Source organism: Westerdykella ornata (genome assembly GCF_010094085.1).
Source record: "Westerdykella ornata strain CBS 379.55 unplaced genomic scaffold EI97scaffold_1, whole genome shotgun sequence".
NCBI classification, from domain to species: domain Eukaryota; kingdom Fungi; phylum Ascomycota; class Dothideomycetes; order Pleosporales; family Sporormiaceae; genus Westerdykella; species Westerdykella ornata.
This window is the reverse complement of record NW_022986851.1, coordinates 1,399,141-1,423,331: the sequence shown is the minus strand read 5'-3', so window position 1 is coordinate 1,423,331 and position 24,191 is coordinate 1,399,141. Positions and strand designations below refer to the sequence as shown.

General features: G+C 54.0%; 10 protein-coding genes across 10 annotated transcripts; 7 read left to right on the top strand and 3 right to left on the bottom strand.

Moving 5' to 3' along the window:
- Positions 1 to 969: 969 nt before the first annotated feature.
- Positions 970 to 4,384, top strand: EI97DRAFT_20511 (uncharacterized protein). The gene is made up of 3 exons (XM_033793713.1): positions 970 to 1,136; positions 1,202 to 2,440; positions 2,489 to 4,384. Exons 1-3 carry the CDS (start codon positions 1,109 to 1,111, stop codon positions 4,357 to 4,359), a joined length of 3,138 nt encoding a protein of 1,045 aa, XP_033658653.1. The 5' UTR covers positions 970 to 1,108; the 3' UTR covers positions 4,360 to 4,384.
- A 1,442-nt stretch (positions 4,385 to 5,826) lies between these two features.
- On the top strand, positions 5,827 to 7,299 carry EI97DRAFT_353260 (terpenoid synthase; the record flags this gene model as incomplete). Its single annotated transcript, XM_033794867.1, has 4 exons — positions 5,827 to 6,093; positions 6,181 to 6,428; positions 6,492 to 6,818; positions 6,888 to 7,299. Coding segments are annotated over 4 exons (1,254 nt in total), but the record flags the coding sequence as incomplete, so codon positions are not given.
- Positions 7,300 to 7,767: 468 nt separating this feature from the next.
- Positions 7,768 to 8,949, bottom strand: EI97DRAFT_360528 (UPF0187-domain-containing protein; the record flags this gene model as incomplete). Its single annotated transcript, XM_033794948.1, has 1 exon — positions 7,768 to 8,949. A coding segment is annotated over one exon (1,182 nt), but the record flags the coding sequence as incomplete, so codon positions are not given.
- Positions 8,950 to 10,801: 1,852 nt separating this feature from the next.
- EI97DRAFT_454330 (uncharacterized protein) lies at positions 10,802 to 11,334 on the top strand (the record flags this gene model as incomplete). Its single annotated transcript, XM_033800530.1, has 2 exons — positions 10,802 to 10,970; positions 11,057 to 11,334. The coding sequence occupies 2 exons, from the start codon at positions 10,802 to 10,804 to the stop codon at positions 11,332 to 11,334; spliced, it is 447 nt and encodes a 148-aa protein (XP_033658650.1).
- Positions 11,335 to 11,723: 389 nt separating this feature from the next.
- EI97DRAFT_497785 (uncharacterized protein) lies at positions 11,724 to 12,743 on the top strand (the record flags this gene model as incomplete). The annotated part of the gene is made up of 3 exons (XM_033802524.1): positions 11,724 to 12,063; positions 12,153 to 12,442; positions 12,657 to 12,743. Exons 1-3 carry the CDS (start codon positions 11,952 to 11,954, stop codon positions 12,741 to 12,743), a joined length of 489 nt encoding a protein of 162 aa, XP_033658649.1. The 5' UTR covers positions 11,724 to 11,951.
- A 539-nt stretch (positions 12,744 to 13,282) lies between these two features.
- Positions 13,283 to 13,958, top strand: EI97DRAFT_438510 (uncharacterized protein; the record flags this gene model as incomplete). Its single annotated transcript, XM_033799504.1, has 2 exons — positions 13,283 to 13,529; positions 13,606 to 13,958. 2 exons carry the CDS (start codon positions 13,283 to 13,285, stop codon positions 13,956 to 13,958), a joined length of 600 nt encoding a protein of 199 aa, XP_033658648.1.
- Positions 13,959 to 14,672: 714 nt separating this feature from the next.
- On the top strand, positions 14,673 to 15,037 carry EI97DRAFT_454328 (uncharacterized protein; the record flags this gene model as incomplete). Its single annotated transcript, XM_033800529.1, has 2 exons — positions 14,673 to 14,784; positions 14,850 to 15,037. The coding sequence occupies 2 exons, from the start codon at positions 14,673 to 14,675 to the stop codon at positions 15,035 to 15,037; spliced, it is 300 nt and encodes a 99-aa protein (XP_033658647.1).
- Positions 15,038 to 16,367: 1,330 nt separating this feature from the next.
- On the bottom strand, positions 16,368 to 17,855 carry EI97DRAFT_366704 (uncharacterized protein; the record flags this gene model as incomplete). Its single annotated transcript, XM_033795045.1, has 3 exons — positions 16,368 to 17,063; positions 17,117 to 17,222; positions 17,275 to 17,855. 3 exons carry the CDS (start codon positions 17,853 to 17,855, stop codon positions 16,368 to 16,370), a joined length of 1,383 nt encoding a protein of 460 aa, XP_033658646.1.
- A 1,205-nt stretch (positions 17,856 to 19,060) lies between these two features.
- EI97DRAFT_454326 (uncharacterized protein) lies at positions 19,061 to 20,866 on the top strand (the record flags this gene model as incomplete). The annotated part of the gene is made up of 2 exons (XM_033800528.1): positions 19,061 to 19,183; positions 19,244 to 20,866. The coding sequence occupies 2 exons, from the start codon at positions 19,061 to 19,063 to the stop codon at positions 20,864 to 20,866; spliced, it is 1,746 nt and encodes a 581-aa protein (XP_033658645.1).
- A 1,329-nt stretch (positions 20,867 to 22,195) lies between these two features.
- EI97DRAFT_409614 (uncharacterized protein) lies at positions 22,196 to 23,821 on the bottom strand (the record flags this gene model as incomplete). The annotated part of the gene is made up of 2 exons (XM_033796674.1): positions 22,682 to 23,821; positions 22,196 to 22,627 (listed from the first exon to the last, which is right to left on the bottom strand). Coding segments are annotated over exons 1-2 (1,377 nt in total), but the record flags the coding sequence as incomplete, so codon positions are not given.
- Between the last annotated feature and the right edge of the window lie 370 nt (positions 23,822 to 24,191).

Sequence of the window (24,191 nt, the reverse complement as noted above, 5' to 3'; positions counted from 1 at the left end):
ACACTTCAGCAGTACTGTAGCCCGAAGTGCCTAAGAATCGGCTCCATCTCGTGTGGGTACTTGGGCGTGCCGTGTACCGAGTGGACTCTGACGAGGCTCCACAAAAGGCGGTGTTGATTAAAGGAGCTCCATGACGCGTTATCATGATGTCGTCCATATTACATCGGTAAGAAAATTACCATGGAGGTAAGTATCTCCGTTCCGAGTATGTTTGCATTTCTTCATGCCTGAATAGCACCTGCGTTGAAGATACTCACGTAGCAGAGATACCTACTCTCGGCTTATCGTTGGAAGCTATGTGCCCTCAGGTACGCAGTACTGTATATTACAATACCACCGGATCTAGGTCATGGTTTCGTCAATCGAGCGGCCATATGTGGACGTCTCTGCCACAGGTTCGGGCTGTTCCCGTGATAGGATACATAGGAGGAAATACATATAGAAAAGGGTGGGGAAAGGTCTCATGGTGACGATTCCCATGTCCCCCACCCAAGGAAAAAGCTCATTGAACCCCTGAGCAATTGGAGATCTGCACTAGGGCCATATGGGGCTTAGCGTGGTTTTGAACTCCGCCAATCTCAGCGCATCCCCATCGTCTCAGGTTGCCCAGGGGTTCTGCCCGCGAGGACATCTGAACAACCCCAAAAGATTATTTCTCACCTCCCAACACTCTTCCCTCAACACCATCGCCCTCGCCTTTGGCATTCTCCGGGAGCGCAATTGCGCCGCCGCCATTTACCCTTGGCCTGCCGCCTATTGCTGCACCAAACCGTCGCTCCCTTCTCCATTCGACCCCCACATCGGCTCGCTGGCTGGCTGGCGTCTTTGAAACATACACCCACCACTTACGACGTTCCCACACGCACTGCGCACCCTCTTCGGTGCCTCTGTCGCTCTCTCGCACCGTATTCGGCTCCTTTCTTCGCCTTGACTCGTATGCAACACGACTGCGCCGTACGGCAATCCGCTCTTTCAGCATCTCCTTTGATCGCTTCCGCTCAGTACACGCACGACCATTACCCCCTCACATCCGCGGGCAGACAAGGCGACCGCCACAAAGGACTGTTGCAAGGCTCTACGCTGCGCGCTTTGGATATGATTTAGGACCATGACGCGCCCACAGATTATACGGGCAGGTACGGCATTACCTCAGCCCTTCCAGCCTTGGTGGACGTCGGCGCTAACATGTTGTGCTGAGCAGATACCCTGGACCTGCAGGACAAAGCCTCCCCTACCGCCCAAGATCACTCCCGTCAGCCGCAGCAGCCGGCAGCTCTAGGTGTGGGCGCTGCAGCCCCCCATCAACAGTCTACATTGCGACAAGTCGACCATGAACGTCATTCCGAGGAAGCCCGTCTCCGCAGCAGCACATGGAGTGACGCCGACACGTTAAACGACGGCCCATGTTCTGACGACGATCGCACTGTCGTGAATGGCGGTGGAGGCGACAGTGACCCACAACGTGACGAACAGGCCGTCAGACTCAACGGTGGCCTCGCTGGAGATGCGGACGACGCGGATATGCATGATGCCGACATCGACGAGGATATGGACGACGACATGATGGACAAGATTTCCAGTTCGCCTTCAATCGACGATGGTGGGTATTCCTTACCTTTTCTCTCGCAACGTCGACCTGAGCAGCATTCTCCTTCTTCTTCTTCTTTGTCAACATATGAGGGATCTTCCTCTCCTTTTACAGCAACCCCTCTTCATCTTCCACTGCCTGTGACTGCCGCCCAAAGTGTAAGCTACCCGGCTGGCGGCGCAGCTACCATTTCCCAGTCCTCTCAACGGTCTTATCCTGTTCCATTTCTCCTTCAGTCATATGCCAGAGGAAAACGCAAGTCAGAAGATCATCATCGTGGTGAGTATAACCGGACCTCCGACGACGAATCGACTATGAAGGGCCACAAACAGCCACGTCTTGTGGCCGAAAGTCCTACTGCCGGCCGGCTGAGGAAAATGGAAGCCCGCCTGGAAACCATTCGCGATGATTCACAAATGTCTCTGATGTCGGAGCTGGACGAGGGCGAGGTTCAGAGACTCTTACAACCGATGCGTAATCTACTAGCGTCAAAGGCAGAGCCACTTGGAGAATCCGGCAATTCCCATGCCAACCACGACGGGATCCCCAAGGGAGACGATGATGAGTGGGTTACCGACAGTGATGCCGATTCCTGGGACATGGAGGCCGCAAACGATGATGAATCTAATGACGTTTCCTTTTCCGAAGATCCACGATATGTCGACTCCGGCTGGGGAGGCGAATGCTTACGAGAGACAGAGGACATCGATTTCGAATTCGTCTATGCTCTGCACACGTTCGTTGCGACTGTCGAAGGCCAGGCGAACGCCACCAAAGGCGATACCATGGTTCTTCTCGATGACAGCAACAGCTACTGGTGGCTTGTCCGGGTTGTCAAGGACAGCAGCATTGGTATGGGTCCCTTCTGCTCTCGACGTGCCCGTATTAACGTGTCCGAAGGGTATCTACCTGCCGAGCACATCGAGACGCCTACAGAAAGATTGGCCCGACTTAACAAGCACCGAAACATTGACCTTTCTGCGACAATGCTGGGCGATACAGCCGAGAAGACGAAGAATCCCCTGAAGAAGGCAATTCGCAGACGAAATGCCAAGACGGTGCAGTTTGGGTCGCCGACATATGTTGAACCATCCGACTACGATTATTCGTCGGATGATGACGAGGAACTGTTCGGTGGCGCAGATCCGACTCAGACCCAGACTCAGACTCAGGCGCAGGCAGCCACTGAGAGGTCTGAAGTCGAACAGGATGAGAGTCTTAAAGTCGAACCCCTCAAGGTCGGAGGTGTAAAGAAAAGTTTCGATCAGACGAATGCTACGGAGCTCTCACGGAGTTCCAGCGAAGAAACCACCAAGAACAGTAGTGAGAAGCAAAGGAACAGCGAAGAGACAATTGATAAGCCACTGGATCCGAAGGTGTCTCGCAACGGAACCCTGCGTAATACGGATTCGTTCTTCAAAGATGATAATGCTGAGACCCGGAAGATTACTCTTACCCCTAATCTACTCCGAGATGACTCAACCAATGCAACAGCTCTGAGAGAGCGTGGACCTAGCCTCGAAAGTCTGGAGAAGAATGGCTTTGCGGACAAGGTCAAAGACGATAAGAAGAAAAAGAAGGAGAGGAAGTCGGGGATGCTTGGTGGCCTGTTTAAGCGCAAAGATAAAAAGAAGGGAGTACTGGATTCCTTCGATAGCGATACGGAGAAGCGTTCGGAAGACTTTGGGCGCAGTTCCCCGCAAGGCAAAGACTCCACTGAGGGACGCCCATCGACCGACCAAGTCCCAGGATCACCCCAGCGTCAGCCGAGCAAGGGGAAACTGCAGAAACCGCAGCGCAGCAGGGACGATTCGCCTTCGAAGATTACCAAGGGTATCCTGAAGAGTGAGGATGGCGAAGCTGTTGCGCCAGATGCTGCTCCCGGAACTACGGACAATATGTCGAGTGGGCAATCCTCATCTACAATGCGTCTTGTCTCCCCCGAGCAGGAGGAAGCGTCGGGCACGACCAGCGCGTCTGGGATGCAGTTGACAGAAATCACCGCAGCGTCCGCCAATTCCAAGAACATGGTACAACGGCAGCAACAACCGAATGTTAAACCACGCCCAGAGACCGTCAAACCAGCAAAGCAGCGAGTGCAACTGGACGACTTCGATTCAGAGGACGAAAACGGCAATCCATTTGCGGATCCTGTCGCAGCAGATCGTCCGATACAGCCCTCCCATGCTCCACCAACAGGCCGCTTATCTGAGTCTCCGGTACGCGTAACGACTGGCGACCTCCAGATGGAGGATGTGCCGCCAGACGATATTCAGGAAGCCGACCCTCATCAGCCCCCTGCGCTTGCCGCGGACACATCGAGCCAAGAGACGTCATCCCCTATCTCCACGCCGTCGCCTGACGGCAGCCCATCAATAGGTGCACCTTCAAAACAGACCCAACCCGCAGCTGCCTCCACTGAGAATCCTTCCGCGGTTCTCGCACCTTCTCGGCCTGCGCCCGTATCTACTAAGGAAGCCGACGCCTCGCCACCCATCTCCTCGGAGAGCGCGACGCTTCCCGCCTGGTCCGACTCCTCGCTTCGGTCCTATCTGGACGATGGCAGCGATATCCGCGACACGCTAATGGTCATCCACGATACTACGGGCGTTGTGCCTGTTGGGCGTGATCACCCGCTCATGTCGCAGCTTTACGTGGAGGAGTCAAAGACGCTTGAGCAATTGAACGGAAGTCTAGATCTCTTGTTGACGAGATGGCTAGAGGAGAAAAGAAGGAGGCACAAGGGTGGTGCGCCTGTGAGAGCGAGGTAGTCGGGGTAGCGGGGGAGATGGGAATGATCAAGTCATGCCAACTTACGTTGTTATTGGGATATACCCCCTTTTCTTTGCTTTTCTCTGGTTGGATTCCTTTTCTCGAGATAAGGGAGGAAAGATATGAGGGAAGGCCAGTATCGCGGAGTATCGGCGTCTTCTGGTTTTGCCCTTTTTTGGCTATGTGGGCAATGGGGCACTTGTCCTTTCTTCTGTTTCCTTCTTGTTCTCTTCTTCTCCGAACCCTTAGTGTCTGTCCCTGATATATCTATCTGGGACCTATGTTGGGCCACCAACATTTTCTTTTCTATGGCATACGCGCGGGCGTTTGCACCGGCGGAGGATGGCCTTTCTACTTCCGTCTTCTTCTTTTCTGTTGTCGTCCGCATGACGACGCCATTGACTTCCCGCTTCGTTACGGCCTAGCCACCGGTCGACTGTGTCTTACACACTACATTTAAACTTTGGATGATGGGCTCGCTCGCTGTATCTCCTTCTTCTTACGGCGATTTAGCGATGTTGGTTGACTGGATTCGGAGACGTGGGTTTTGGGTGAGAGTCGAGTTGGATAAAGGAAATCACGATGTATAGTAGGACGCACGAGGTGAATACATGGCAGAAGGAGCATTTTTCAAAAACAGTCCTGATCTAACTACGGAGACTCACATGTGCGTGCCATCGGCTTGCTATTGTTCGCATAAATAGCACATTTTGTTTAACGACTAGGCTATCTCCCACATTCCGACAGTAACTTTGTACCATCATATATTCCTACCGTTACGCCTTGCAGCTCTGCCATATCACCTCCTCCATCTCACGACGTGCCCCGACCGCTATGCTTGCCTCCAACAAGTCCTGACGACGCTTAAGCTCGACGAGATGTCTAAGCGCACAGCCACATATTATGAATTGCTTACCTGCACCGCCTCAGCAAGGGTCGGCGCTTTTCCCCGCCAAAGCCCAAATGCGCCGTCATGCAAAACATCCGGATGACAGACATGTTAGGCCGAAAAGCGTTTGGACAGCTGTCCATGTGTCCTCTATAGGAAGCAGGACAGTCATGACGGCAAGCTTCCCCTCTCCCTACTAACGCGGGGCACGTTCTCGTTGGCCTCCTTTTTCCACGCACCGGCGTCCGATCGCTGCACCAAATGGACGTATCCACTCCACCCCCTCCGGCTCCCAACATCCGACCCTGAACATCGAGCTGCAAAAGCACAGCGCGGTACTTGTCCCCTCTCAGAGTCGCTATCGTCGCACATCCACCACGCCGACGAACGAAGGCTCTATTTTCAGTCCTGCATTGGCTTGGTAAGGGGGTACTCGAGCGCCAACAACACCTCCACCGTAGGCAGCGACCGAAGTCCTAAACGTCATCACCGCCGCCGCCTCCTCTACTCTTAGTCTCTCACCATGTCGATGCTGTCCAACCCTCCCACCAAGGACACCTCTCTCCCCGCCTCTCCCTCGTCCGTCGTCTCTCCCTTCGCCTCGCCCAACGCCATCCCTCCCCGCACCAGCTCCCACGGGCTCGTGAACCCCAACACCGCAGCACAGAGGTCACGCGTCAGCGTCCTGCGGCCACTGTCCGAGATCGACTGGATGTCCCAGGGCTCGTCGCTGTCGGCGAGAAGCAAGAGGAGTAGTAACGCCGACGTACCGCTTGTCCAGCAGCTGCAACAGCAACAACAACATCAGACCCCGCCTACTTCTCCAGTTACCGCTTCGAACATGGTGTCACAACAATCGCAAGCGCCCTCGCAGCCTACACCCATAAGCTACACTCCGCAGTCGTCGCAGCCACAGGCGCAACCGTCACAGGCATCACCGCCTCCACCGCCTTGCTCGCAAGACCTCTTCAACGACAAGCTCATCTACGGCAGTCAGTCGACGTGGACGGAGGAGAAGGAGCGCATCTTACTAGGGCCCTATGATTACCTGGTAGGACACCCTGGCAAGGATATCCGTAGTCAATTCATTGCTGCGTTCAACAAGTGGTTGAGGGTGCCGGAGGATCGGCTAGAGGTCATTACGAGGGTGGTCGGGATGCTGCACACCGCTTCGTTATTGTACGTTCCTTGCACAAAGAAAGCATACATCTCGCCACATGTAGCACTGACGTGGTTCATCAGAGTGGACGATGTAGAAGACTCCTCCGTCCTGCGCCGCGGCATCCCCGTCGCCAACTCCATCTTCGGCACTGCGCAAACCATCAACTCGGCCAACTACGTCTACTTCAAGGCGCTGGCCGATGTCGTCTCGCTGGGCAACCCGAAACTCATCGACATCTTCACCGAAGAGTTGATCAATCTGCACAGAGGCCAGGGTATGGAGCTGTACTGGAGGGATAGCCTGACGTGTCCCACCGAGGAGGATTATCTCGAGATGGTGGGGAACAAGACGGGCGGACTGTTTAGATTGGCGATTAAGCTGATGCAGGCGGAGAGTCGGGTGGATATGTATGTGTGCATCTCAATGCGCCCTTTTCCTTCCCTTCCCGCGTTATCCAAAACTAACATAAAATCCAGCGACTGCACCCCGCTCGTCTCCACCGTAGGAGTCCTCTTCCAAATCCTCGACGACCACCTCAATCTCTCCCCCACCTCGGGCTACTCGTCCTTGAAAGGCCTCTGCGAAGACCTGACAGAAGGCAAATTCTCCTTCCCCGTCATCCACGCCATCCGCGCCGACCCCTCGAATCACGTGCTCATGAACATCTTGAAGCAGAAGACGGGCGACGAGGAGGTCAAGAGGTATGCGGTTCGGTATATGCAGGAGAGGGGCAGCTTCGAGTATAGTAGGGCGGTTATCGAGAGGTTGAGGGCGAGGAGTGAAGAGTTGGTGGGTCAGGTGGAGGGGAGGCTGGGGGAGTTGGGGGTTGAGGCCGAGGAGGGGGGTGCGGCGTTGAGGACGGTTTTGGAGAGGTTGGTGTTGAGGTAGTGGTGGTGATGGGAAGGAAGGGATTGTTGATGTATGCATAGCGATTAGTGTCTTATGTAATGGTGTTGTAGAGTATATGCTGTTGATGTTTGCATTGTTTGAGGAAGTCGTTATGCTAACATGATTACTGTAGAACAACTTATGTCTTTGGCATTGCCATTTGATTCAAGTACGCCTTCTCTACCGCCACGCTATGGTATAATGCAAAAACATCAACGGAAATGACCCCCTTCAAACACCACTTACTCCAAAATGCTATGCATCGATATAGATGGATCATGTTGCCCTCCCCGAGAGCGTGGCGGCGAGCACGAACAAGCCGAATTCCCTCCTGTCCAACATAACTGCATCCCCTCGCAGCTAAAACGAGCAACGATACCCGCCCCACCATCTTCCCAAACTCTTGCGTCTCCCCCACTGGCACCATCAATCAAACAACCCCCTCCCACTCCCATCACCATTCCCATTCCCATTCCCCTCCCCCTCAGCCCACGCCCTCCACTCCCCGACTAAAACCTCAACCTCCCTCCTCGCATCCTCGACAATCCCATCCATCTTGATATCATTCCTATCATACCCAAACGGATCCTCCAACTGCAGTCCAATCCCCTCGATCCCATACAACGTAAACGCCACGATCCCCACAACGGGCACGCTCCACCACGCATAAGCATCGACAATGGCGAAGGGCAGGAGACACGTATACAGCGCGAGGACCTGCTTGCCGTGGATCAAGTGCGCGATGGGCAGCGGCGTCGAGGCAATGGTTTCCATGGTGCCGTAGAGCGTCGTGAGTTGTGCGACTTGGGCGTTGAGGAACGAGGCTTGCGGGGCGGAGAGCCAGGCGCGCGAAAGGCAGCGGGCGATGAAGGCGTCGAGGAGGAGGGAGAGTTGGAGTGGGGTGCTGAGGCCGAGGGATTCCGGGAGGAGGGTGAGATGTGCGGGGAGGAGAGAGAGGTATTCTTCTGTCGGTTGGAGCGTGGTGCTGCTCGTGGCGGATTCGTAGGTAGGCGACGTGTGGTACAGGGAGCTGGTGAGTGGGGTCGTGGATGTGGGCGGTGGTGTTGGGCCGGAGTGTCTGTTGGTGGTCGAGGCGCGTGTGGAGGAGTCTAGAGGCTCCAGAGGTACGTTGTACTCTTTTCGCAGATTGTGCTTGATGGCGTAGAGGATCGCGACTAATGCCCTAACCGTCGTTTCCGTATCGCGAATCTCCTCTGCCGTGAGCCTCCTGTCTCTCGTCTCCTCTTTCGCATTTCCTTTAGAGCCGTTTTTCGGACCAAGATCATAAGGCGGCCGCGCAGCCACCAAAAACCCCCTCGCCAAAACCCTCACACATCCCACCACCCCACCAAGACAATTCCTCCCCGTCCAGAAACGATCATAACTCGTGCTATTGCGAAACACCAACATCAGACCCACTACAATGGACAGGCTCGGGATGATGGTCGAGGGGACGCCGATGCTGAGTCCGGGCACGTTGCGGTCAATGTACACGATGAGGGCGGTGAAGAGCATGTGTAGGGTTACGGGGAGGAGGATGAGGGTGTGCACGGCGCCTTTGGAGAAGCGCAGGACGAGGGGGAGGCGGCGTGGTTTGCGGCGGTGGGAGTGGGAGAGGGGGTAGGTGGGCGTGCGGTGGTGGTGGGGGGTAGCATAGTGGTGGTGGGTGGGATCCATTTCTTGGTGTTGTGGTGTATAATTTGAGAAGATATCGTTTGGGAATTGATCCTTGACGAGTGCAGAGAACCGTCAGGAGAGGAAGAGGTGGTTTATTATCAGAACCCACGCCCTAGGAGAGGACAGATGGATATCCAAGGGCAATGCAGGCGCGGGGCGTTTTGTTTGTTTGGGATGTCGTCCAATCTCGACTACGAGCGCGGGGGTGAGGACAAACCCTAGCAAGGTCTATCCGCCTCGCGCGGGATTGCACGAGTCAGGCACAACTGCCCAGGTGGGCAGTGACAGCAAGTCACATGATACAGTACTTCACCTTTAGACGGTACGCACATCGATCAGGCTCCTTGCGAGTGTAATTACATTTCCTATCTCTTGTAATATGTACCTCTTCTATTGTAGCGTGAAGGAATTTGTAACGGTCGGTTTTACGGGCTGGGTTGTAGTCACGTGCAGATGACTTCACTCTTGGCAGCGAACACTCCCTCCCCAGTGTAAAGCCTAACCAGCCTTAATGTATGTTTGTGATTACGCATACGTGATTGTTTTGATTAGTAAAGTAGAATTTGTATAGCTTGGTTCCTTTGGCAACATCTAGCATTCAACGTGCATAGACTGTGCTCTCTTTCACCGCCTAACTGACAGGCAGAGGCGCCCGTGGGCTAGAAACTTCTCGCAGCACTGCATCACACACCAAGTACGCAACATTACGATCCCCCCAGCTACTTGTACCTCAACTTAAACTAACCTGATCATTACTTGGGAGCCCATCCAACATGTCGTTTTATTCAACGGCATCTCCGCTGGCTTTACGGATCATGGGCGCGATCGACTTTGGACTTCACCGCTGCGACGATCTCGACTACAATACCCGCGAAAAGACCCTGATTCGACTCGCGCGTAAGTGGAATCTCCCATCTCTGCACTCGACTTGCCATTTTCAAAGTTTGCTAACCGCACGGCGCCCCTATCAGAAAAGCTTGACTTCATCATTTGCTTCAAGTACGGTCGCCCTTCGCCGCCAGTTACTCTCGAAACCGCTGCCGTTACCCTTCTCGTCGTACCCGCATACACGGGAGTGCCGGAGGGAGTGACATCTCGGCTTACATTCCTATATGAGGGCAACTGTGTGATTACCCGCTATCTGTATCGTGGGCAATCATCAACTCCATGGGACCTCCTGCAGCGCTTCACGGAGGAGGTGGACAAGGCGATGGATCAGATTCTGGCGGGGGGTTCCCACAAGGAATAGGGAGGGTTCTTGGAGTACGCGGACGAGATACGATTTGGCTCTCTCTTCATGCCAATACCTGAAGGCTAAACACGTTGGGGAAATGATCTAGGGTCCATGCAGCTCAGCGTTTTTGCTGCACACCTGCATAGACACTGTTATGGGGTCGGCAGTCCGTAAGTGGATACTTGGTTTCAATGTCAACCACTTGCAGAATCTTCATATCCGAACCGTGACTCTAACCTACCTAGTCGCTGATTTGGGTCTTTCGCCGTAACATTGGAAGTGGCCTGCGGTGCGGCAGATCGTATGGCGTAGATTTGAAAATAGGTTCGAGGAGCTTCTGCAGCAAGTGAGAGAGCGGGATCACGTTTCCCTGGGAAGTGAGTCCGTAGCCACGCCCCACAGATGAATACTTACCATTTTCCACACTTGTTCCACTCTATCTCCTAAACTTAACCTCTCTCATACTCACCCCTTCCAGCACTCACCTTCTCTCACCCTTTCAACCGCATTTCTTAAACCAACTTCTCGACCCATCTCCCCGTCACTTCTCTCGGCTCCACCTTCGGCCTCTATCACGGCATTGAGGCCAACATGTCGTCAAATCAATCCACAATTCAAGCCCTCATTCCCCGATCCAGGCTGGAAATCTTGGGGATCAACGGTCGTTTTACTGCCTTGCCCCAGCGCATTATTGATGCTATCCAGCACCGATTCGGCAGGCACATCAATCTCGACGAAGAAGAGCTGCTTGACCTCGCGGGTAAGAATTCCCAATTTCGTTCTCCGCGAACCTCGAATTTTTCCCGCTGCCCTAAGGTTGCGACCACCGCTAACATCGCTGTCTAGAAAAGCTCGAATTCATCACCTCCCACATGCGTCGCAGAGCTACTCCACGAGCACCAAACGTTCCACCGCCCAGGGTCACTGTGTTCATTGTACGGGTGCGCTCTGCCTATGGGACCCGAGTCGCACTCGTCTATGGCACCAAAGTTATCGTGGAGACCCTCGTGCTTGGAAACAGGCAGGACCACAAGACACTCTTTGAGGATTTCTGCGAGGCAGTGGATGAAATGGCGAATATAGTTATTGAGGACTGCTCGGTTCTGCGGCGCAACTACTATTAGGGAGCGCTAGGGAATCTTCAGCACATATGTGGCTCCCTTCACAGTTCGAACAGGAGAACAATGGCTCGACTTGGCAAGAGATTCTACGATTCGGCATGGCGAGTACAGGGAGTATGGATGCATGCTAGCGGAAGGCGAAACTGGGTACTGATAAAATATGGTGGAATAACCTATTGAAGCTTTCCATGTGCCCATAACAAATCCTCGTGCGCCACGAACATAGGGCAAAGAAAAACTTTGTAGGAATGAATTTATGGTCTATCACCAGGGAGACGTCGCATGAGTGGTAGGCCCTGGCAATCAATACCTGGTTTAACCAACCGCAAATCCTAATCCTTTTTAACGAGTCTGGGTCTTTCACCTGGCATCTAGGCTCTGCCACACGCAGCACGGTTGAACTGACCGTACTGAGTCGACGGGACGATCCCTTCCACCACCAGGCGAAATCGCGGGATAACGTATCACCGGAAATTCTCACCGTAGACACGCGCCATAAATCTCTGCCTTCCCGTTTGTCTCACACGCTCTTTCTTACCCACAACCTCTGTGACCACTCCAGTCTCTCTACGCACCTCAACCCAATCGTCCGCCGCCTCCTCGGCAGCTCAACGCTCACCATGACGACCAATCCCGGAATCTCTCCCTTGATCCAACAAATCATCAGCACTGTCAAATACCGCTTTGGCAAGCACATTAATCTTGACGAAGAGCGCCTTCTCGAGCTCGCGGGTAAGCTTCCAATAGCAAGTAGACACACTCGCTCTCCCCTACGCGGTTATACGAGTACCAGCAGTACTAATGTTCCTACCTGGGCCCAGAGAAGATCGACTTCATCATCCGCTCCAAGCATATCGCCACTAGCGTTACTTCCGGGCAGGCAAACTCCGACGTCCCAATGGTCACTGTGTTCATCGTCCCTACGGCCGACTCTATTGATCACCGAGCTGCCCTAGTTTATAACACTAAGCCTGTTGTACAAACCGTTGTGGGCCGGACATCGATGGGATCCAAGGGATATGAGCAACTCTTCCACAGTTTCTGCAGGGAAGTGGATCGGGTGACAGACGATATTCTCACTGGCAAAACGACCGGGCTTGCAAATGCACAGGTCTGCAAGGCGTTTGGGTCAGTTTATTGGCCATGGACAAGCTGTTACTGCACTTCAAAAAGGTTCCTCGGTACCATCTGTCAAGCATCGCAAACGCGTGCGGTCGTACACAGCCTCAGAACCACTGTACAGTTCGGCATCGCGTCTACACAGCTCATATACAGCATTACAGGAGTGGAAAGCTTGTAATATAACAATGAATATGGCGGAATAGCCTTCAAACCACTGTCTTGCCCCTGCACAATATACGCATGGCGAACTAGTAGAAAAGTCGAACACTATCTTCTATTGCTGCGGATAAGCTAAGGCCAGGCTATATTTGTGCGATCATTTAGAGTTGCTGACCTCAGGAAGTCCATGTATTCCGTTTCAGTATGCAATGTGCTAGCCGCGACTTTCAACTTCCATGATAATAATAATCTCTACGGAGTGAACATTAATGTATCCTACCTGCATTAACCGATTCAACCTGCTAGAATCCCATATGCAGAAACTCTCCATCTCACTATACACTGACACTTCCGTCCCCATTTCCCCCCTCACGTGGAGCAGACATTCACCATCGGTGCACAGTAAGATTAGTGATTAGAGTATTATTCCCATCTGAACATTCTGAACTATGCCACCAAACAGGTTACTGTACATTATTGCTCTTTTTGACCTATTTTGTATGACTTCGTTGCCTTCTCTCACTTTCACCGCCACTTAATTGGCGGTGACGAGTGTCTTTACTCGCTCTAACCCTAGCACTACACCACTCTCTCCCCAACGCTTACCTCTCCACCTACTCAACTTTCCCAACCCCACTATCATCGTCTGCTCAACAGATCAACCGTCAACATGACTTCCGCTCCAAACCCCAGGAAGTCGGCCGCCGAAGCGGTTGATACCTACATGAAGCAACTCGACCGCTTGAAACTCTTGGAGCTCACCGCCCGAAAGCAACGTGAGCTTCTCATGGAGAGAAAGCTGGAGGTTATCGGTCCCTTGCCGCCTACCACCTTGGCCGGACACATCTTCGAAGCGCTCAAGCACCGATTCGACGAGCACGTCGAGCTGGAGGACAAGCAGCTCGTTGAGCTCGCAGGTACGTGCCAAATCCCACCATACCCTTATGCCTCCAATAATCTTTTGACGCGGCTAACACTGTTTTACTAAAACAGAAAAGCTCGCCTTCGTCGTCCGTCGCAATCGCAAGGCCACCCGCGTCAGTCCGGACGGAGAAGACAAGTGGTACTTGCCCGTGTCCGCAGTCAAGTACACAGGCAACCTCTTGGATCCCCTCGAATCCCCGCTCATCACGGCGCTCTTCTTGGCGAAGTACGATTCCGAGGAGAAGGTGTATGAGCACAAGTTCGTCTTGCTCTATGAGGATGAACTGGTCTTCGACGTGGCTATCTCCGATCAGGACAAGTCTGGCTTGCTGTGCCGGGAGCGACTTTTCAAGGCACTCGTCGAATCTGCGGACATGATGGCCTTGGATCATCTCCCCGGGATCAAGGAGGAATCTGAGTGATGGGATTACCCTAGCGTACATGTTTCATGAGGGCGGGAGGCTCTATGCTATGGTATTGGGTCTCAGCTTTTCCGTCACGGGATAGCTCATTCAAATGTTAGCGGTGTCCATGCCCCTTCTGGGATTGGGGGACCTATACAACCCGACATGAACAATTCATGACATTGGCAAATTGTATATCAATCAACTCCATGGTCACTGAACACTGCGACTCTGTTCTCCTGCTTCTGTGATGCACCCGTGATCATCGATGAAAATAAGAGAACTGTATTCCTACCGGTTACTGCTCATAACTCTTGTCCGATCTTGGCCTACGTCTTCTCTCGATCCTTATCCACAGTCACCTGAACAGCACATTCACCCTTGGCAAAGATGCACTACCGCTCTGTAAATTTCCCCTGGATCAACTCTAGAAGGCTCTAGAGTGATTCTTTTAAGTCATTTTTTGTCCAAGGCAGCTGAGTGTTTGCCCCCAGATGATTCTAAGACATCGTCCAAACGTGCCTGCCATCAGCGGCCTTCACCGTAGCTTTCACCAGCCGGTGAAGGCGCGGAACAATGTATTGCCGCAAACGGGGTCGGTAGGAACTCACTTTACTTCTAAGCTATCTTTTCCTACTCTCAGTTCTCCTCTCACTAGCTCCTCAACCGTCTCCCAACTCCACTGACAACCGCAATCCGCCTCCTGCACGTCAACAACCTGGGGCGGTCAACATGACGTCCACATCAGCCGCTTCTCCGCTGGTCCAACGCATCATCGAGGTCACCAAGAAACGATTCAGCAAATACGTGTCGCTCGACGAGGACGAGCTTGAGGAACTGGCGGGTAAGTGTCCCGTGCCGTTCTCAATGCCCTCTGAACCAATGCTAATTTGAATGACCCCAAAATAGAGAAACTCGCCTTCACCATCCGCTATAAGTACAGCAGTCCGCCTCCTCGAGAAGAGACCATCGTCAACCGCGCCATCGAGCCCCCTCCCTTCGTCTGTTCATCCTGCCGGCATACGCCCATGGCAAGTACAACCATGGTTCTAGTTCCCCCACACTCGAAGTCCTATACGAAGGCAAGCCTGTCGTAGAAATGAGCGGCGGGGATGGGAAGCCGTACTGCCGCTCGCGCCATGAGCTCTTCATGAAACTCATCGAGGTGGTGGATGAGAAAGTGTGTGATATCCTCAAAGCCAGAGCCGCGACAAGGGCTTTGGCCGCCACTTGATGTGTGGTAGGCTGCACGCCCAAATTTCGGGGCCGTGTGCTTGATTCCATGCACTGCGAAGCTAGGTCACATAGATCTGGCGTTTCGTCGAGAGATATACAGTCTGTAAAATGTCAGTCAAATGCAAATCCGTTCGTTTGCGCACTCCTATTCGCGCACCCTCATAGTCTAGTATCTTGCCACTTGAACTAAAATCCTTACATGAATAGGTTCTCGGCAATGATATCTTTCATCATGTACCTAGAAAAATCCTACCTTGGAGGCCAGATAGACCACTCTCGCCCCTCCTTCTCACAACACCCGACCTAATTCCGCATCCATCTGGCTTATGCACAGATAATGGTAGATTCCCACTACACCTAACAAATGAAGCAACCTCCCAGCAATCACCTCACCACTACAATAGACTACCAACACAAGCCATAAACCACTCCGTCGGACCTCAGCCTCTCCCCTGCCCACCCCACCTCCACTGCCCATCTACCTAAACCACTCCTCAACCCCTTCTCCCATCCCCTCCCCCACGAATACTCCACCTGGACACCCTCCCCAAAACCGTCACCGCATCAAACACTTGCACCTCAGCACCTTAGGAGTCTTTAATACAGCAACAGCATCCCATCAACACTATCATTGAACTCAAACATATGCTCTGCTCCCCTTATCTAACTAATCCACAACCCCTCGCCATATATGCAATCGTCCCTGCCCCTCTCCCTTCCCATTTCTCGTTTAAATGCTCATTATCCTCATCTCCCAGCCCTTTGCCCCTCATCCTCCACCCCACGAAATGAGAAACAAAGAAACACAGAACCAAAACCAAACACAACAGTACCTCCCGTTACACCAATGAACGGATGCCCACAAGAAGATATCCACAACAGATCGATGATAGAGAACGAAGAAGAGAGATGAGAAAGCCCGAGCTCCAAAGTCAAGCAGAATGCTAAGAATGCACAACAGAAACCACAGTCCCGAGCGAATGACCCCGACCGAGCCAGTGAAAACGCCCCGATGAAAACGCCGGAAAAGCAAGACCTAACAGGAACGGATACGCTGAGAAATTGCGTCAACGTCTGCGGTTTGGGTTCCGCGAGGCGGCAACAGACACCCGGCGATGTTATATGAGAGCGACGGGGTGTCACGTGAGGAGCCTCCCTCACAGCAGGGTGTTGAGACACCATTCCACCTTTTCACTCGATCTGCACTGGCGTCGTCCCACTCGTGACCAGCGGCTGCCGATCGTCCGAATCCGTCTGTATAAAGGACCTCACGTCATTTAGTGAGGATTGCCCGGTGTGCGTGAAAGGGCTCGTCAGGTTGATAGTCAGGGGCTCGTAATGTTCATGATCTTCCAGGCGACGCATTTGCCCTGCACTACCATCGAATACAAAGGGTCCCACATTGTTTCTCGGCGTCAGGGGTCCGTCCGCTGCCCGATCACGGCCCGCGGCGTCTGGGGATAATCCATTCACGTTGGCTCTCGCACCGACTCCGACATTGACCGGCTGCGTAGAGGAGGAAGGCTGTATCGTCGGTACTTGTCGCTGCGGCGTAGCAGATGACGAAGCCTGTCCGAACCCCTCCTCGATGGTATAATTAGACATTGCTGCTGCTAATTCCGCGAGGCCGTGGTCATTGGAAGTATCCTTGGACGCCTCACCATTGGTCAACAAGCCATTTCTTGAAGTTTCGCCTTGGTCCTCGCTGTGATCGGGGCTGTTGTCCCAATCTTCGAGGTCTATATCCTCTACTTCAGCCTCGAGATCAGCGACCGCCCGGCAATTCGGGCATAAGAAATTTGGATAGTTAGGGCCGTTCAACATGGGACGAATGCATTTGTAATGCCATACATGGGAACATGGGGCAACAAAAAGGGATTGACAAGGCTGGATCCAGGTTAGCATGCGGCGAGTATATCTTAACAAGAGGGATCACATACTGCAATGGACATCAAGCAGATGACACATTCAGATGTATGCTGTGAGGCACTATCTGCTTCTTTCCGGTTCTTCCCCAGATTACGGAGGCGCTGGTGCGTTTGCTTGCTGGTACTGTGTGAGTGCCTGGCGCCCGGACGTTGTAAGTTCCTTGACGTACTTGAAAGTATTCAGATTTCGCTGCCAGCCCCTATTGCACTCGACCCTGATCTTGACGCACCGGAAAATCATCTCCTCGCCTCCTCGGAAGTCAATGCCGAGTTGAATGATGTCGCCATCCTTTATCGCGAAGGGCTTCGATTCTTGGTTCGGCTGGCTTAGCCTGATGCGGTTCAAAAAGGTGCCCGACGAGCTCCCCACGTCTTTGATGTACCATTGCGACTCGTTGCACCACAGCTCGCAGTGCTTCCTACTCACCACTTTGGACTTGAAGCCGATTGGGGCCGTGGAGGGGACGTTGCTAGTTATCTCAGGGGCATTGTCCCTTTCCGAGTATCTTCCGACGCGGATAACGCAGGTCTCGTCCGGAAGGGTGCGGGACATAGTAGGGAACTGCAGCGAGGGACGGCCGGGGCGCGGGTCTTGGTGAGGTATCAGCCGTATTGACGGAAGGTTCTTTGTGCTGGAATGATTGCCCTCTCCATGGTGGTTTTCCGAGGATGGCAATGGGCTCGCAGGGACGGGACCCGGTTGATTGCGGACGCTCATTTGTTGTGTGGATTCGATGCGATTTCTGGTCATGTCAGAGGGTGGTGCTGTGGAAGCGGAGGGCTCGCTGTGATGAGAGGTCGAGGGAGGTGCGCGGGGCGTGGTCACTGGTATCACTGCGGTCACTGCGGTCACTGCTGTCACTGGCCTGGCCGGGGCGGAAGGATCGACGGCGGCGAAGGCGGCGCTTGAGGATGAAGGAGCGGACGACGAGGACGACTGCGAGGCGCGGCGACGGGAGGACTGGGTGCTCTGGGAAGGCTGAGCAGACGAGTCGCGCAATCGGTAGTTCCTCAGGGTCGCGCTCAAGTCTCGCAGTCTGCTGGGCCGCAGGGGATGATGGGTGGAGGGAGAAATGGCGCTGGCAGACACAGTCGGGGCAGCTGGGGTTGGTGTGGTGAACATGGAGGGTTCGCCCCGAGACAAGGACAAGGACTTGTACCGTTCAGACGGGATCCCCGACCGTGCGTACCGGGGCTCTAGTGGAGGGTTGAAAGCAGGACAAGACGCATTTGACGCTGACACTGACGCCGACGAAGGGAGGGTTGAGGCAGGTCGGGGAGGGAGGAAAAGGGAGAGAAAGGGAGGTTGGTTCACATTGAGAGTGTGTAGCGGAAGGTTCAGGTGGTGGGTGGTGGGCGGCGGCGAAGGGTATCCTGCCAAGGATCTGGACCTCTACTGGACCCGAGGGCAAAGGGGGGTACAGAAGGGCACACGACTTTGCAGGAATATTGGATGGGCTTTGAAGATTCTCGAATCGTTCTATCCGCTTTCTCTATACCACTTGCGATCCAAGTATGGAGCGTTTGTCACGGTTGATCTAGTTCAACCCATCTGCTTTCCTGGACTCGCTCTGCCTAGCCTTGACAAGACACCGGAGAGAGAGTCAGTCCCATGCAGGCTGTACAAAGGACGAATGCACGACTCTGTGCTCTGTACCCTCTCCGAATCCGCCTCGTGGCTCACATTCATCACGCCCATCACCCCATGGCCTTTTCAGCCCAACAAGGCGCCTCACCTGCGTTTCGCTCTCCGCCCACGCGCGCGTGCCCGTCTTTCCTGCCAAGCTTTATATAGACCCACCTGCGCGGCTAAGCTTCAAGATAACCCAATCCGGTTAGCGGCAGGATTATGTCATCCATGATTTTCTTCGAACTCGGCATCAAGTCCAACAACACGCGACGCCATCCCCAACGTCTCAATCGCCATATACTCCCATTCCCAAACTCCTTTCGGTCATGTTGCGGCCTCGGACGATCCGGCCACTGTCACGCTCTCTTCATCCGTCTACCTCGACCTGCAGAAGTACCGCAGCATGCTCGGGTCGTAGAGGCCTGGCCTCCGTTGTGGCCGAGGAGAAGGTTGGCAGTCCTGGAACTCTGATGCTTGACGACGTTTATTAACATGCGTTTTGCATCCAGGACCCCGTCGAGCTCGACCAGATTACCACCCTCCCAAATGGCATTCGCGTTGCGACCGAGGCCCTGCCCGGCCACTTCTCCGGCATTGGCGTCTACGTCGACGCTGGCTCTCGGTACGAGAACGATGCGCTCCGCGGAGTAAGCCATATTGTCGACCGGTTGGCGTTCAAATCCACTAGCAAGACGAGCGGAGACCAGATGATAGAAAAGCTGGAATCACTAGGCGGCAACATACAATGCGCCTCGTCGCGAGAATCCTTGATGTACCAATCCGCAACTTTCAACTCGGCAGTTGCCACGACCGTCGGTCTCCTCGCAGAAACGATCCGCGATCCGCTCATCACCGAGGACGAAGTCCAACAACAGCTGGAAACCGCTGACTACGAGATTGGCGAGATATGGTCAAAACCCGAGCTCATCCTCCCGGAACTCGTCCACATGGCCGCATACAAGGACAACACGTTAGGGAACCCGCTTCTATGCCCAAAAGAGCAACTCCCATACATCAATCGCAATGTCGTGGAAGCCTATCGCAAGGAATTCTTCAAGCCCGAACGCATGGTCGTTGCCTTCGCCGGCGTCGACCACCATGAAGCCGTGCGCCTCACTGAGCAGTACTTCGGCGACATGCAAAAGGGCGTGGGCCCTTCTCTCCTCAACCCTACCCAACACTCCGCCATCCCTTCATCCCACCCCTACGATTCTCAAAATCAATCTTTCACGGCCTCACACCCGACCCCCACGGGCGCCCCCGCACAAACGTCTACCCTCCTCTCCAAAATCCCCTTCTTCAAGAACCTCTCCACATCCGCTACTTCCCACGCCTCAGTGCAGCATCCCTCATCAATAGACCTCTCCTTCCCCCCCATCGACACCTCGCTCCCCTCCCACTACACAGGCGGCTTCCTGACCCTGCCTCCCATCCCTCCCCCGCTCAACCCGGCCCTTCCCCGCCTCTCCTATATCCACCTCGCCTTCGAAGCCCTCCCCATCTCCCACCCCGACATCTACGCCCTCGCCACGCTCCAAACGCTCCTCGGCGGCGGAGGCTCATTCTCCGCCGGCGGACCCGGCAAAGGCATGTACTCGCGCCTCTATACCAACGTACTCAACCAAAACGGCTGGGTCGAGAGCTGCTTCGCCTTCAACCACTCGTACACGGACTCTGGCCTCTTCGGCATCGCCGCCGCCTGCGCGCCCGCCATGGTCGCCCAGATGCTCGAGGTTATGTGCCGCGAGCTGCATGCCCTGGGCGAGGAGACTGGGTACTCTGCCTTAAAACCCGGCGAGGTCCAAAGAGCCAAGAATCAGCTCCGGAGCCAGTTGCTCATGAATCTCGAGTCGCGGATGGTGGAGCTCGAGGACCTGGGCAGGCAGGTACAGGTCCATGGCCGGAAAGTCGGGGTGAAGGAGATGTGTAAGAAGATTGAGGAGGTGAGTGTCCAGGATTTGAGGAGGGTGGCTAGGATGGTGTTTTCGGGGGCGGTGGAGAACCCGGGGAGGGGGAGTGGGGCGCCGACGGTGGTGTTGCAGGAAGGGGAGATGGAGGGGTTGAAGAGGAGGGAGTTTGCCTGGGAGGAGATTCAGGGGAGGATTGCGCGGTGGAAGTTGGGGAGGAGGTAGGCTGTAAGTAGTATGGGGATATGGCGTGTTTTTGTACGAGTGATGCGGATGTGTATGATAGGGTGTGCGATAGCGACGTTTTAGAGTAGTGTGGGTGGTATTCCCTGTTGGGTACCGGATGGATATTGCTTTAATGTAGTTCGAGTTCACTGAGCCAGGTTATTTGATCAATTCCATCACGTCACATCACAATCTATTTAACCTCCAACCAGAACACAGGCGCAGAATCGAGAATAATGTAACCGTTGCTAAAGAATACTCACGGCTAAACATATTTTGCCCTCCATCATCAATGAACGCAAGCTTGACCTCCCGCTAGTTTTTAGTCCATGCATGTACCTACATCACCCCTTGTATACCACAACTTTTTTTTTTCTTTTTTTTCTTTTCCTCTTTCCCTTCCGGGACAAGATTCAATCTTTCTTTTAAACGTCCCGTAAAACCAACCCCTTCGTGCTTTGGCGATGGCTCCGTGACTTCTTTTTCCATGTCCGCCAATTTCCCCATCCTTCTATCGCCCCAATCACGCTCATACCCAGAAAATGAGTGTCCGGTGGCAAAAACAAGAAGATCCGCCCCACTGAACGAGACAAACGATTAACAGCGAAGTAAACACCACACAAGGCAAAACGAGTGTAAATATGAAACAGACTTCAGGTGAACCAAAAAGAAGAAGAAGAAGAAGAAGAAGAAGAAGAAGAAGAAGAAGAAGAAGAAGAAGAAGAAGAAGAAGAAGAAGAAGAAGAAGAAGAAGAAGAAAAAGGCACCACAGAGAAACCACACTCACCTTCCCCCCTTCCCTCCTCAATACCACCGGTCCTCCCCCAGTCCCGCTCCACAGTACCTCGCATACTCCTCCGCCACCACGTCGTCGCCCCATCCCAGCCTAGCCAACCCTACGCCTACACCCGGCGGACCCACTCCCCCAAGCGCCAACCGCCTCGCCGTCGCCGTAGCTGTCGCCGCTGCCGCCGCCGCCGCAGCAGCAGCATTCACCCCCATCCCCAACTGCATCTGCAACTGCATCGGTGCCGCGTACCCACCAGCCCCAAGTCCAAATCCATACGCAGGACCAGGCGCAAGCAATCCCTTCATCGCGCCCAATCCCACAGAAACCGGCACCTTCCCCGTGGCAACCAGCATCTCCTCCGCCTTGAGCACATCAATATGCAGCGCGCCATACCTCTCCACCAACTCGGCGAACCGTTCTCTAAAACACATTTCCATCCTGAGTTTGACCAGATTCGGTGGCTCCGCGTCCGCCGTCGTCGTTGTTCGCCCTATGGTGGCGAGCAGACCAGTTCCCCACTCCCCGATCGTTTCATGGGCCGGGCTCGCGATCAAAAAGTCCTTGGCCCATTGCCGGATATCGGGATGGGGATCCCCGCCCTCGTAGATGGCTTGCAGCACGGCGATCGGGTCTTCGTGTGTGATGCATTGCGCGCGCATGCGATGGAGCGAGATGTCCGTGAGGTCTTCGAGCTTCATTTCCGCGCCCATTTTGAAGACGCTGATGTCACGGGCGAGGCACGGAACGGAGGACGGACGTGTGGGCTTGATGATTGGCGGTCCACGAGTGCTGGAGACAGGTCCAATATCCGGGCTGTAGCTACCTGTATGAAGGAGCTCGAGGAAGGCCATGAAGGTGTCTTCAGACACGTCTTCGGGAATCTCCATGTAGCGGTGTTCCAACTTTTCAAATGCCTTGCGTATACTCGGGAACTCGTCCATCTTCTTCATGGGGACTAAGACAGCCTTGTCCTGGAAGATGAATTCGACGCTGTCGGCAGAAGGAGTAGTCTCCGCTCGGGATACTTCTTCCAGCTCATCTCGTCTGTTATATACGAAGACTTTGGCCGACTTGACCGAGTCAGGCAGTTCCGTCAACGGCTTGCAAACTCCACCATACCACTTCTCCACGTCATCCTCAGAGACCAGCTCCAAGTTCACGGGGCAATAGGTGTAGTGCCAGTCATCTTCCAGTTCGCGGAGAACCCTTGAACGGTACCCATTGTATGCAGCTTGTCTCCGGAGGCGATGCGACATATCCAGACTGGGTAGCCACATCTTGCCTTGCGACTGGGCTACTTTCTGTATTGCAGACATGATCTTGGAGAACGGGAGCCCGTGGTCCAATCTTCCATACTCCCTTTCCCCCTCTTTCTCCGGTCCACAGGCAACAAGGAAGTAAGCATGAACCATGTGATGGATAAGGCTCGAGATCAGGTAAGGGCCACCAATGTTCTGAAGTATGTCCGTGTTGAGAATGACGGAGATCCGTCGCACTCTGTGATGAGGTCCGTGGCCGTGGGTAAAGGTGGCTCCAGAGACGAGCGGACCAAGGCGACCAAAGTTCAGGTAAACTGCATCCTTCAGCTGACCGGCGAAGAGTGCATTGTTGAGACCGCTGAATGCCCGATATACGACCTGTCTCCATTGCCCTTCCTGGACCAGTTGGGAGGCGCGGACAGCAATATTCCTTAGCGTTTCTCCTACCTCTGACGCGGTCTTGCTATCCAAGTGGTCGACGATAAAGGCGGTTGCCCAGTCAATGCCCCAGCCAAGATTCCTGTCGCACTTTGAATGTTCGTCAGTCAACTTCCGCTGGCAGTTGGGAATGGAATAAGGAACGCCAGGAGTCTTCCTAACGTAATGTGGATCGGACTCAGACCCTGCAAAGAAAGGATGCTGATAGTGATGAAACCCCACCGTGGTTCGGCCGGGAAGGGGAGCAAGTGCGAATGGTGAATCACACGTCATGAGAGCGGACGAGGGGCTTATCAGTAGTCAGCCTAAGTGGTGTCGCCATATGCCCATAGAGGATAATGCTTCTGTGAACCATAAGCCCTGACGTGATTTTATAGACCATAGAGGTGGTGACGCTCCTAGTCATCGTGATCCATCGTGTCTGTTCTGCTGTCGGCCCTGGTGTTTGTAAAGGTCAGTCCCTATGGAATGTCAGTGGTGACGCACGGTTTGGGAATGCTTGAACACGTATCTAGCTTGTATCACCTTCGGTAGATGTAACCGATCAGTATTTGTGGGCCAGACCATTGGTTCTCGCTTCGCATATTCATGTTCTGACTTGTTAGGCGAGTCGAATGAAGGAGCAGACGGCGCCTAGTCTTGATCTCCTTGTCCAACCGGATGAGAACGACAAAGAGGGCAACGCATCCGGCCGTCCTACAAACGTGACAGGACCCAGAGAGGACGAGTCCGTCGAAGAACCGTCGGGAATGCATCGTCACTTCACGCGGACAGTGTTCTTCTGACTGCTTCCCACCTTGGCCAGCGTAGTGTAGGGCATGACGATGCGTGCGGGAGG